This window comes from Propithecus coquereli, unplaced genomic scaffold (assembly GCF_000956105.1).
Source record: "Propithecus coquereli isolate 6110/MARCELLA unplaced genomic scaffold, Pcoq_1.0 Scaffold7, whole genome shotgun sequence".
Classification (NCBI taxonomy): domain Eukaryota; kingdom Metazoa; phylum Chordata; class Mammalia; order Primates; family Indriidae; genus Propithecus; species Propithecus coquereli.
Window position 1 is genome coordinate 8,331,160 of NW_012153062.1, and position 12,966 is coordinate 8,344,125.

Below are 12,966 nucleotides of genomic sequence, written 5' to 3' on the forward strand. Positions count from 1 at the left end.
GCGAGTTTGGAGGGCCAGTGGCATGGGAGAAGCGCGAATGTGTTGGCTGGGAAGCACGTACTGGCTGGAATGTGCCCCCGTCGCAGATGATCAGCACATCTCCCCCTTCCCCCCCACCGCCGCGTGCGTCCCATTCTTATGGAGCCTCTGGAGAAAGAGCCAGGGAGGCTGGCTGTCCTGTCCTTGCTGCCTGAAGACAGGTCAGCTCTTTACTGGTGGCTGGGCTGCAGCAGGGCAAGGGCCTAAGAAGAGTTTTCAAAATGAGGCGTTGGGTATGTCCCGGGAAATGGGGATACGCGATCCCAGCCCGAGAGCGCCCCCTCTCGGGTTGAATTGCCTCCTTCCCCTGCCGGGGGCCCACGGATCACATGGAGGCGCATTTTGGGAACTCTTTCCGGAGGGCAACTTCGGTGTTAGTTGCTGCACAGCGAGCTGTTCTCCCACACAACCAATTACTCTCCGGCCCGTGCGTCTGGACTGGAAATCGCCTCCTAAACACTTGTTCAGTTCTGCGGGGACGGGCGGTCTGGCAGGCGTGATCCCTGGAAGTTAGAAGATTCTGTAGACCCGGGAGAGACTGAGAGAGCAGACGGAGACAGCTCCCCAACTCCCCGCGCGGTATCTGGGAACCCAGCCCCGCCTGCACCAGAGGGAGGAAACGGGGCGGGGAGCTTTCAATTTGTTCCAGCGATGGCTCTAACTTAATAAGGCGATTGATTAGCGCTCAAAGTGCCGTTTTAATTAGCCGCTTGTTAATTAACATCGCAAATGAATTTCCTCTTCTCTGATTGGCATCTTCTCTCTATGCTCTGAGGCTTTCGTTTCTCCTCTGCCTCGGCCTCTCGGTTCCTTCTTAACCTTGGGAGTTGGTAGAAGAATCAATTCCCTTCATGAGACCTTACAGGCTTCAGGGTCCTTTTTACGTGGGACGTGGAGGCCCCTTAATTTCTCCAGGAGCCTGCCTTCAACGGACAATATTTCAGTTTAGGAGGGGTGAAATAAAATCTCTCTGCACGTCCCTCCACCCTCACTGCCTTCACTTTATCAACTTCGCTATGTCCTCGCCTGAATTGGAGAGCTCTTTCTGAGTTTGCTAAGCTCATCAAGCCTCCCAGAATTCGGAAATCTAGAAGGAGGAAAGGAAGCACTAGTGGGGGTGGGAAAAGGGGATACAGTCCTGGTTTGAGGGTGCTGATCATCTCTTGGGACCAAATCTAAGAGACTGTGTAACCTGTTGTAAACTCTGCTGCTCAGGTCTGTGGACATTGCTGTTAGTTCCTTTTCTCTCCAAAGTGTCCAAGAGTATTTTGTCTCTTTCTGCTGCACTCAAAAGAGATCCCTAAAGCCAACGTATGTCTACAGTTAGCAGTGGAGCTCTACAGTCAGATTAAAAGTTTGGACAATTTGTAGACATTTTTGCACCATTATTACCCTTAGCTACCATAGAAATCCCTCTGTATCCCCCTACTTGAGATGTTCCCCTTTTCTTTCTTAACTGAATACACACTTCATTTCCTTTAGAAAGATTTTCTCTTCCCCCAACCTCTCCAAAGGTAAGAGTTCTGACTCCTTTGTACACCTCCACTATAGCAAGTTCAGATTTGCATCACGGTATTTACGACAATTTCTGGCACAAGCTCTTGTCAACTCTTTGAGGTGGATTAGTGTCCCTTTCTCAAGCATCTGGCATAGAATGCACATTCAGTAATGTCTGTTGACTGAGCAAATAAACAAAACAAATGAGGGAAGGAATAAATGAAAAAAAAATATGGCTACTGGGTGTTGCCCATAGCTAGAAATAATTGCCATCTTTGTGTAGTGTATTTACCAAACCCTTGCTTTACATTTTGTAAAGTGCTTTTACATAGAAGGTCTTATTTGGCCATCACAGCCATCTTATTCCAGGCAAGAATTATTCTCTTTTTTAATAGAGAAGGAACTTGGTGATCAGAAAGGTTAAGTGTCTTGCCCAAGAACACTAGAAAGTAGTAAAATGGGACTAAAACGCTCCTTTCCAACATTCTTTCTTCTACATCTGTGCTTACCTTCCTGTCAGTTGCCCCTGCACAATACAAATCTATCCCCCAGGGAGAGCCAAGTTCACTAGATCCCTTTCAAACTGCTTATCTTTAAAATGTTGGTGATACTTATGGCTCTTGCAAATTTTATTATAATATCAGAACTATCTCTCAAAACTTTCATTCCCCTAGAACAATTAGTAATTACATACATTATCATTTTAACTTGTTCCTATTAAAATATTTTTTAGTTACCTTATTTTTTTCTTTCATTTTACCTTTCTCCCTATGCTCCCAATCCCCAATCTCTCGGCTTCAGTCTATTTAAGGGACTCAATTACATTATTTTCACCTCTCTCTCTCTCTTTCTCTCCTTCTCTCAGCAGAGCTGCCAGCATATTTCTCTTTAATATTTTATTTTTCTAAGCAAATATGCATCAAATTAAGCAGTTAAAAATATATTGATAGACTGGGGGAAAAAAAGGAAAACTTCCGACGTTTCTGTTGCTTTGAAATGGCGAGAGGTCACACAATCGTCAGGGTGTCAACCTTAGAAGGCGGAGAGCTCATTTGTGTATCTTGCATCTTTTTTATAGAAAGAAACAATAGCTGGATCCCTCGGTTCGGAGCTCTTGGCGCCGCCCAGTGGAGGGAAGCGCCTTTGCATCTCATTCCCATCAGTTGGCATTATCATGTGAACCTTCAGAAACGTTAAAATTAAGTATGATAAGAAGAAACACTCCCTCCAAGTTCATCATAGTCTGTGGGTGAATTTCTTCAAAGTTAAGCTCCATTTAAAAAAAAAAGGATGCTCCAGTTTAAACACAATCCCAAATACCAAATCTAGGTGGTGAAAGTATCTCGTTGAGAGTGTAGTAAGGAACAAAATTTGTTAAAATATGCCAGTGTTCTTTGCAGTAGGAAAGGAGCATCTTTGGCGCTGATCAGCACTGAGGTGTCCTTCAGAGCCAGGAAGAAAAACTTTGTTCTCCATTACCCACAGTTGGCAAGTAACTGTTTTCTGGATGATAATTCTAAAATCTTTCAAAAAATTAAACAATTTTCTTTCTTCCTTCTCTTCTTTTATTTAAGGCTTGAAAGTGAAAGATTATATTTAAACTCATGTTAGTTTAGGGACCCTATTTATTTGTATTTTAAGTCCAGTGAGGAAATCTGAGAGGAAATTCAGTTAATGTATTTCCTTTCATTTGGAAATGTGATTCATCGGCACCCTATTGTATTTCCGAATTTGTGATTTTTTAAAATGAAAAGTGAATTATGCTTACTTTGCCAGAAAATGCATGACTTCTTGGATATATACATTATATATACTCTCAGGAAAAAAAAAATGGCAAAAGAGGAATGTGTCTGGAGAAAAAAGAACTCAGAAAAGTTAAACAAAACTCCAGCTCTGAAGAATTTGTTTTTCATTAAGTTTATGATCTGGTCCTCAAGTTCCTCTTTTGAATCTTCAGGTCACTACTAGCATTTGCTCTCTGGGAGGGACCTAAATTTAGACACCTTAATAAAGTCAAGGTCATACTTTCCCCTCACCATTGCTGCTTATCTCATAACACCCACCCAGAGAAATCTTCTGTGATACTAACCTTTTCTTAAGAGAATACGATCTGAGACATTCACAAGGTGGGGAATACTGGGTTCCCGTTCACTTTGCTGTAGAGTTATCATAAAACACCCACTCTCCCCTGCGCCCAACCCTTCCACATTCCTCTCTCCCTTTCTTTTCAGATTTCAATTTTTCGTAGGGTCATATTTGCACCATCTCCCCTGCCAATGTTGTGAATTATTCCAAGCAAAAAACCCTGTCGAACCGCCCAACGCAAGCGGTGCGATCAGCCTTTTGAGCTCTTGAGTCATTTTAGGCGTCGGAACAAAACAAAAACAGGCTTAAATGAATTATTTATCAAGGTCGAGAATGATTGATTTGTGCAGTGCCGTCAGTTCTGGATTTTAAATTTGTTTTCATCCCTGCCCCACTTCCCATCCTGAATGCGCAGTGAGGGGAGTGTGAGTTGGAGACCCCAGGGCTAGGAGAAAATGCACCTCATCCGGGAAGTTGTGGGCGACAAAAAAAAATGGAAGCACCCTAATCGATATGTGAAGAGGGGAGAAATGTGTAGCGTCCGTTTGCAGTCTCACATTCCTGACGCCCTTCCCACAGTGGTCAACTGCGCCAGAGGCAGGGAGGTGGGGGTGCGCGGGCCGCGAGAGTGTGCGGCGCCCGGCCTCACATGCTGGGCCTTGACACAGTCGGTAAGTTGACCTCCTCCTTTCCTGGCCCGTGTTCGTATAACCCCGGCCGGAAGGCCAAAGCCTGGCCAAAGAGCTCTCTGGAGGATCCCACCTGGCCAGCACTCAGTTCCCGCGCCAAGGGCGGCGGATCCAACCCCGCTCCGGCCTAGCGGGGCCCGACCCCTCACCGGCCACACGTTCCCGAACCTCCCCGCACACCCAATGCTAGCGTCGACCTCCGCCTCGAGCACGTCCCGCGTCCCCGCCTCGGCTCACCAACCCCGGCTCCGCCGCCAAACTCCCCTCGCCTTCTGAGAAAAGCGAGTGCTGCCCGGATTGTACATCTCCTCGCCTCGGTCCCTCTTCTCCCCGTGTTCCCAGAGACAGCCCTAGGAAAAATGGCACACAGATGATAAAAGGCAGCTCGAAATAGCGCGGGCTTGTTCTGGGTCAAACACATGGATTTCCCTAGGAAAACGAGGGGAGAAAGAGTGTCCCACCTACCCCCTTCCGGACTTAGGGTTCACACAGAAGCAGTTCCTGCCGAAAGGCAAGATCTTGTCCCAGGAGGTCACTTGCCTCCCTGACCCTCCTCCCCTCGAGCTCAATACAAAAAAGCTGTTGCCCAGAAAGCGACCTACAGAACTACAACTAAACCCCAGATTTCGGCCCAGCCCTTGGAGACTCTAAAGGCCATTTTCTAACATCATTCTGCATCTAGTCACGGAAGCGATGCCAGCCCCGCAGATTCATAGGGTTCTTAAAATGGTAATTTGGAGTCAATTGTAACTCAAAGAACTTTGAATCATTCATTAGCACCTTATAATTACTCTGCTAATTAGGTTGACACGGCACTTAATCAGGAGTAATACGCCGTCTTGTCACTGGCACTTCCCATTACTCTGATATTCAACAAGAGACAGGTTGGAGACGTCCTAGAGAAAATAATGCAAGTTGATACCCTCCGACGAGGCGTCACAGTCATGCGTCGGGTCCCAAGTGGATCCACAGTGACTGTTTCCTTTCCAAATGAGCGGCCGGCCGAAAGGGGTGGGGGTGGTCGAACTGGCGTGCGGCGCGGCTGGGGCCCAGGCTGAGACCCGCCACTCGGGGTCCTGAGCCCCACGCCGGCCTGACACCACAGTGAACCGTGGTCGCCCTCGCCACCAGAGAACGCTCCGGGCGTTACTTCCCCCGCTCAGGAGAAAGTGTCTGGCCAGGCATTTATTTCTTCCAGCACGGGCTCTCAGTGGAGACAAGCTGGGTCCCCGGTTTTGAGCCGCAGGCTCGGGCTTCCCCGCGTGCCCGGTGGACGCGGACCTGGCTGCATCTTCCTCAGGGACCGGCCGCCCCGCTGGGCTCAGCCCGAGCGCCTGGGTTTGTCTGGGGACAAATCAGAGCTGGAGCCCTCCCATGCGGAGCTCCAGCTCCCCAAGTTACACAGTTTCCTGTGGGTTCTTTAGGAACTCCCTTCTCTGCTCTGGAATAGTGTCTTCCCACTATTCCAGCGCGAGTCTGGGGAGGCCGCGAGGACCGCCGCGCTGGCGTCTAAAGGTGAGTCAACCCAATTCCTTTTCCCTTCCGGTCCTCTTTCCCCTCTCTTCTGACTTCTTAAGAAAGGGGGTACATCCTTACTACTGTTTCTCTTTCCTCCCCTTTGGCTCCCTCTAGTCTCCTCTGTTCTCTTCCCCCCTCCCTTTGCCCCTCACTCGTGATTGTGGACACCGGGACCACTGGACTAGGCGCTCGGCTCACGGCTGCGAGCACAGGGCTGTGCGGGTTCTCAAAAGAGCAGCGGGTCCGAGCCGCGTTCGCTGACGAGCTCGCGAGCCGTGCGCCCATTGGCTCCCGGCACGTTGGCGTCGTTCGCTCGCGCGGGCACGGCCAATGGGGGCGCGGGGCCGGGCGCGCGGCCTCGGCGGCGGGGGCGCGAGCCCAGCGCGGCTCGGCGCGGGGAGCGGCGGCAGTGGCCGTGACGTCACGGGAGGGGGTCGGCGCCGCCCGCGAGCCGCCGGATTACAAGCGAACGCGCCCGGCAGCGGCCGGAGTCGCCCGGCGTCGCGTCTCCGCCGTCTCCTCCGCCTGCGTCTGCTGCTTCTCTTCTTCCTCTTCTTCCTCCTCTTCTTCTGGTTGCCGCTGCCACTGCAGCCGTGTCTGCTCCACAACTTTCCAAGAAAGTTCAGAAACTCGGCTCTGGGGCGGTCGAGTCGCGCGCAGCTGCCACCTCAGGAGCCGCGGGGGAGCTCCAAGGGTGCGCGGCCGCCGGGGCTTCGCGGTCGCTGCACCTGCCACATCCGCCGCCGCCGCTGCCGCCCGGTGCCAGGTTGTGGGCAGACCCAGGCGGCGGTGGCGGCGGCGAAGGAGTCGCTTCCTGCCGCCTGCGCCTTCGCCCGGGTCCCGGCGCGGCCACCGCCGCCCCACGTGCGCCGTCGTTCCTGGAGCGCACATTCTGTGGTTTCTCAAAAATTTTTGTAACTTTCCCCCCCGTCTTTCTTTCTCCCCACCCCTACTTTTTGCATAAGGGAAAAAAGTGTCGAAAGTGTCCACCGATTGTCACCTCCCAATTATCCTTCCTTTCCTCCCCAACCCTACTTTTTTTTTTTTTAAGCGGCGGCAATATTTAGTGTTTATTTTGTTTTACTGTCGATAGCTTCCTTTGCTTGTTCTGGGCGGCTGCTGAACGACGGAGTGGCGTGGACCTCATGTAAAAATGACGACAATGGAAGGGGCCAGCGGGTCGAGTTTTGGAATAGACACGATTTTGTCCAGTGCGAGTTCGGGCAGCCCCGGCATGATGAATGGAGATTTCCGCCCGCTCGGTGAGGCCAGGACTGCGGATTTTAGGAGTCAGGCCACCCCGTCCCCCTGTTCGGAGATTGATACCGTAGGAACGGCGCCTTCTTCTCCTATCTCGGTCACTATGGAGCCCCCGGAGTCGCATCTGGTAGCGGACGGGCCCCAGCATCACCACCACCTCCACCATAGCCAACAGCCGCCGCCGCCAGCAGCGGCCCCGACGCAAAGTTTGCAGCCTTCGCCCCAACAGCAGCCGCCGCCGCCGCCGCCCCAGCAGCCGCCGCCGCCCGCCCAGCAGCTGGGCTCTGCCGCCTCGGCCCCCAGGACTTCCACCTCTTCTTTTTTAATTAAGGACATCTTGGGCGACAGCAAACCTCTGGCGGCGTGTGCGCCCTACAGCACCAGCGTCTCCTCTCCCCACCACACCCCGAAGCAGGAGAGCAACGCAGGGCACGAGAGCTTCAGGCCAAAGCTCGAGCAGGAGGACAGCAAAACCAAACTCGACAAGCGGGAAGATTCCCAGAGCGACATCAAATGCCACGGTGAGTTGCGCCGCCCGGGCTCTCTCAGCCCGCTAGCTTCTCCTCCTCGTTCCCCTTTTCCCCTTTAGCCTCCGGCGAATCTGACGGGGAGTTTTCCCCGGAGCTTCTCGGGCGATGGGGCGACGGTCAAAAGACTGCAAGCTGGAGGGAGGCCTAGGCGTGCGATTTGGTAACTAGTTCTGTTTATTGTTACATTTTCACCCTACAGCCTTCGCCGCCATCCAGCTCCTTTCTTTGTTTTACTCAATTTTAATTTATCAGGGGGTGGCGGCGGTGGAGGCCATCTGACTGGAAATACTTTTCGTTGATAAAGGGACGGTCTTGAGGTTTTCCTAGCCGAGACCTTGGGAATGGGAATGGGAATGGGAGGAGGTGGGAGAGAGAAACCGCTCAGCAAGCGTGGTGTCTAGGGGTGTGAATAAACAACCTGGTGTTTATTCTTTAATGCAGTTGATTTCACGCCCACCCCCACATCTTATTTTCTAAACACCACTACAGGAATTTACTGGATTTAATGAAAGAAAAATTTCCAAATTGATTAACAACAACTTTTTTTCATTAGATTGTGTAGATCAGAAAAATTCATAAACAGTTTTTTAACAACATCCTTATTACCCCATGGCCCCAACTGAATATCTGTATCTTAGTAAGATTTTTGGCCCCTTACAAGTAATTGGGAGGTTGCATTTATAAAAATAAATTTTTATGGACTTGAATTTATCTATTTTTTGTAAAATCGGAAGGTAAAAATTGAAATTATCCTTCAACTTCCTTTTTACATTTTCTTCTCAGATAATTTCATAAGTAAATGTTGTGGTTTGGGCATGACAAGAGTTTTAGCATACCAGGAGACTTTTTTTCACCTTTACTGATAAGTTTATTATCATCTTTATTATTAATCCTTGTTTTTCTGGTAAAGATATATGCTGACTGTCTGGAAGGTAGGATGCTCCTCATTTTACTATAATGGTATTAGCATAATAGTGTCCAAAGCAGATGTACAGTCTGGTCTGGCGTTTTTTGTGCACCAACCTCCCCAGTGGGTCAATTAGAGAGATTATTGTTCTTCCTGCAGGGAAGATCAAGGAGCACTGCACAAACGGGTACAAACAGAGAGGGATTGACATATCGATTTCCCAGCATTTCAGTAAAAAACCAAAGTTGACAAATAGAATCCGGAAATCTCCGTGCTGTCACCTGGATGGGCTCAGTGATTTTGAGCTCAGCTCGGTGTGTCTGTGTGACAAATTCTTTTGGAAGCTTTAAAAGACCTGATGCAGGCGGCTGCACAAAGCTTGATTCCAACATTTTCCAAGTGCATCTGAAAAAGAGAAACAAATGCCTATAACTTTCAGTAAAAAGAAACAAGTAAAATGAAAAAGGTACCCCCCTCAAAAAAACAGAGTAGAAAGACCCTTTGAAAAGTACCAAATCAGAGAAACAAAGTCATAACGAAAACATTAAAAAAAAAGGGGCAGTGTCTCCCCCCAATCAAGGAAACAACAAGAACAAAAGAACCCTTTATCGAAAAGTATTTTTTTTTCTTTTTAATTGTCAACCATGTGAGGATCACACATAAACCCCTTTAGGACCTTCAAACAAGGCCTCCTACTCCCCAATCAGAAAATGGCCCTCTTGCTCTGTACTGGCTGAGGCCCAAGTATGTGAGTGAGGGGGGTGGCAGAGTATAGTCCCCTGAGAGGAGTGGCTGGCTTGGGAATGTGGAAATGTGTGCCAGGAGGACACTCCATCCTTCCCCATTCTAGCCTAACTTACAGCTGTGGCTGGGTTTCTATCATAGGAACAAAGGAGGAAGGAGACCGGGAGATTACAAGTAGCCGAGAGAGTCCCCCTGTGAGAGCGAAGAAGCCTCGCAAAGCCAGGACTGCTTTCTCCGACCATCAGCTCAATCAACTCGAGCGTAGTTTTGAGCGGCAGAAGTACCTGAGTGTGCAAGACCGCATGGACCTGGCTGCTGCGCTCAACCTCACTGACACCCAAGTTAAGACCTGGTACCAGAACCGCAGGTAAGGGAGGCTGTTTGGCATAGCGAAGGTGTCTGGCCATTTAAGTCATGAGCATCGTACCAGTCTTCTCTCCTGGCCTTGGGAGACTCTTGGGAGAGTGAGAGAGCCTGGAGTGGGTGCTTGGGTGCTTTCAGGCTGCGGCAGGAATTAGCCACACCCCCAAGGTGAGAGGGACTGAAGGGCAGCTGAAATTTGGACAGTTTTGCACTTCTAAGTATCTTAACAGGTGCTACTTTCCTTCTGAAACCTGAGTGGCTGGAATTCCCCCCACTTCATCCCAAATCAATCAAGCCACACCTTCTCAAATTGAGACATCTGTACAGCTGACACTTAGGCCCAGAGAGCCTGTGTGGGGCACCCCTTGGGCCCGCCCTAGGCTGGTTCCAAATGTCTGTAGCCGGCAACGCTGCCTGGCTATTGCAGTCCCACAGAGCTGTCCCACCAGCCTTGGCTTAAATGTCCTTGCTTTGGCCTGCGAGGCGGCTGAGAGAGGCAGGGTCCAAGCCTTGGTCTGTGTAGCTGCAGAGAATAGGAGAGCCCAGCTGGGTTAGAATTGGGTTGGTAGCCTCAGGCTGGAGAATTGGGCAGCTGGCCAAGCATCCGGACTTGGGGCGGGGTAGAGGGACTGTCCCCTGTACTGGCTGCCTCTGCTGCTGTCTAGACATGGAGAAAGGGTGCTGTGGAGCCTGCCCAGCACTGCTGCTTCTTTAGAAGGGAAATTGGGAAAGCAAAAGAGGCTGGCAGTGCTAGCCGGGTCCTGAACTGTATGAGCGCGGAACCCGGGCAGTTGGTGGAGGTTATGCTGTTTTCCCCAAGCCTGGCAGTCTTCTGCCTTGTCCCGATCTGTCTCCCGCTCCTTTTCTCTTCGTTTGTGTTCTAATCACCCATAAGTGCGGTTGGAAATGCCCATCCAGTTGTCATCTTTACCATAATTTTCTGTCTCATTACATACGGTTTCAGCCACCCTAATTCTGTCGGAAAACATTAGTGTCATTTGTAGCCAATTTAAAATGGGCGACATGTTTATTAATTTGGCTGAAGCTGCTGGGTATGAATGGCTCACCAGCCTTGCGTTCCTTCATAAAGCATTTGAGCAAACGCCTGCTCATCTCTTCTTCCTAGCTGGGTGTGTGATGGGGGAGGGAAGAGACCGAGAAAAGCTGATCACAGGTTTTAATTGTTGCTTTCTCCCCAAGGAAGAAATATCTTGAAATGCATTCCCTCCCCCACTCGCACAAATGGCCGGGAGGTACTGTCCCCTTGGGAGAGCCCTCCCTCAAACGAATTTGAGACCTTGTTGCCCTCCTCTCCCTGAACCCCCTGCTCACTGTAAGGTCCTGTCAGGCTGATGAGAGAGAGATGTGTTTCCACAGCCTGGGGACTAACAGGGGCTGGGGTTGGAAGCCCAGGAGTCTCTGTGTCCCTTTGTTTATGGTTTCTTCTCTCTCAGCTTGGAGGGAAAAAAGAAGGACCGAGAGTGGACATTTTGGGATTGTTGGGGGGTGACATGTGGGAGGGGAAGGAAGAGACAGAAGACTGCCTAGGGAAAGAAGGGTCTCATTTATCCCCCAGGAAAGTTTCAGGAAGTAGCCAAACTATAAGAGGGACAACAGCAGAGCAGAGGGATAGGAAAAGGCAGCAAAGCTTGTGGAATTTCATTTGTGAGTGTTTCAGATGTTAAGGGTATAATTTACAAAATTGACTTTGGATTTGGGTTGTTCTTCGTTCTTCCAGCAAGGCTCGTGCAGGAGATGGGGTGCATTCCTGGTGCTCAGCGGTCTCTGAGTCTTCCTGCCACCTTCGGGACAGAGAAGGGGGAGGTGGGAGAGGGCCAGAAAAGGGGCCAGGGTCTTGCTGCCTGCACAGTGCCCACAGCTGTTGGGTGCATGCACGCCGCTTTCTTTCAGGACCAAGTGGAAGCGGCAGACTGCGGTGGGCCTGGAGCTGCTGGCTGAGGCGGGAAACTACTCGGCGCTGCAGAGGATGTTTCCGTCCCCTTATTTCTATCACCCCAGCCTGCTAGGCAGCATGGACAGCACTACAGCGGCAGCGGCTGCTGCTGCCATGTACAGCAGCATGTACCGGACTCCCCCAGCACCCCATCCCCAGCTGCAGCGGCCCCTGGTGCCCAGAGTGCTCATCCATGGCCTGGGGCCCGGGGGACAGCCAGCCCTCAATCCCTTGTCCAGCCCCATCCCAGGCACCCCACACCCCCGGTGAAGAACGGGCAGAGCAAAGGTGTTGCAATCCCTCCCCCATACCCCACTACCCGGACAGCTGCCCCTCCTCTCCCTGCACCAAGCCACCAGGCCTCCCTGGCAGCTGACCCTGGGAGGCAAAGGAGAAGGGGAGGAAGAGAAGATGCTCACCAGTGGGCGGAGGACCCTCAAAGACGAGCCAGCCCTCTACTCTGCGTCTCCCCACCCCCTGAGATAGGGCTGGAAAGCTCTCCCACAGCAGTGTGACGGGCGAAAACGCTGAACCCACACAAAGTGCGACCAGTAAGTGAAAACATCAACAAAAACAAAACCTCAAGTTCTTTTAAGCAAACGACTTTAGGGACAAGGAGGAAGGAGGGAGGGGGGAGGGACAAGGAGGCAAGGAAGAAGGGCACGGAGCGGAAACTGCACAGGCAGAGAGAATTGTCGATGGACAGATAGCCTCAAGTTCCGAGGCAGAGGGCGTTGCCGTGGACATTCCGACTGCCCCAGAGAAAAGAGGAGGGTGACTGAGAACTTTGCACTGATTTCTCATGACCTTTTTTCTTTTGGAAAAGTGGCATGCTCCATAATATGAAAAAAAAATGTACATTTGAAAGACTGAGTGATAAGTGATATATCATATTTATTATATGTTGTCCAAAAGAGAGTCACTTATATACGTTAGTAAAAACATGATTTTTCTTTTCATGTCTTTTTGATTCAGTAAAATAAATGCTTAGACAAAAATATAGATTTTTTTGTGATTGAAAATTACAAAAATAAAGTTTATCTTTTTTTAACAAGTGATGAAATCCAAGGGAGCTGATTTTGCTAAAGCAGAATGTACTATGATGAGATGTGTGACTTGGTTTAGAAAGAATCCTTCCGGAATATTAGGAATTTACAACATCTGTGAAGATGTTGGATTGGCTTATGTAAAAACAGCTCCATTTTTTTATGCTGGCCTCTTCTGAGCCATTATTTGATATGTGTGAGTTCCTTTCTTTTTAAGTGGACGGTTTCAGAGAGCCCATGAGGCTGCGGGAGAAAGTCAGTACTTGTAGGCTGTTGGTGCTGGCTAAGTGGACGGCCAACTTCTGCCGTCCTGGCCGGCCTGGAGTCCCCAGCT

At 50.3% G+C, this 12,966-nt stretch overlaps 1 protein-coding gene across 1 annotated transcript; it reads left to right on the forward strand.

The window, feature by feature from the left end:
• The first annotated feature begins 6,939 nt into the window (after window positions 1-6,939).
• Window positions 6,940-12,640, forward strand: BARHL2 (BarH-like homeobox 2). Its single transcript, XM_012661088.1, has 3 exons — window positions 6,940-7,609; window positions 9,411-9,636; window positions 11,544-12,640. The coding sequence occupies exons 1-3, from the start codon at window positions 6,982-6,984 to the stop codon at window positions 11,854-11,856; spliced, it is 1,167 nt and encodes a 388-aa protein (XP_012516542.1). The 5' UTR covers window positions 6,940-6,981; the 3' UTR covers window positions 11,857-12,640.
• Window positions 12,641-12,966: the final 326 nt, after the last annotated feature.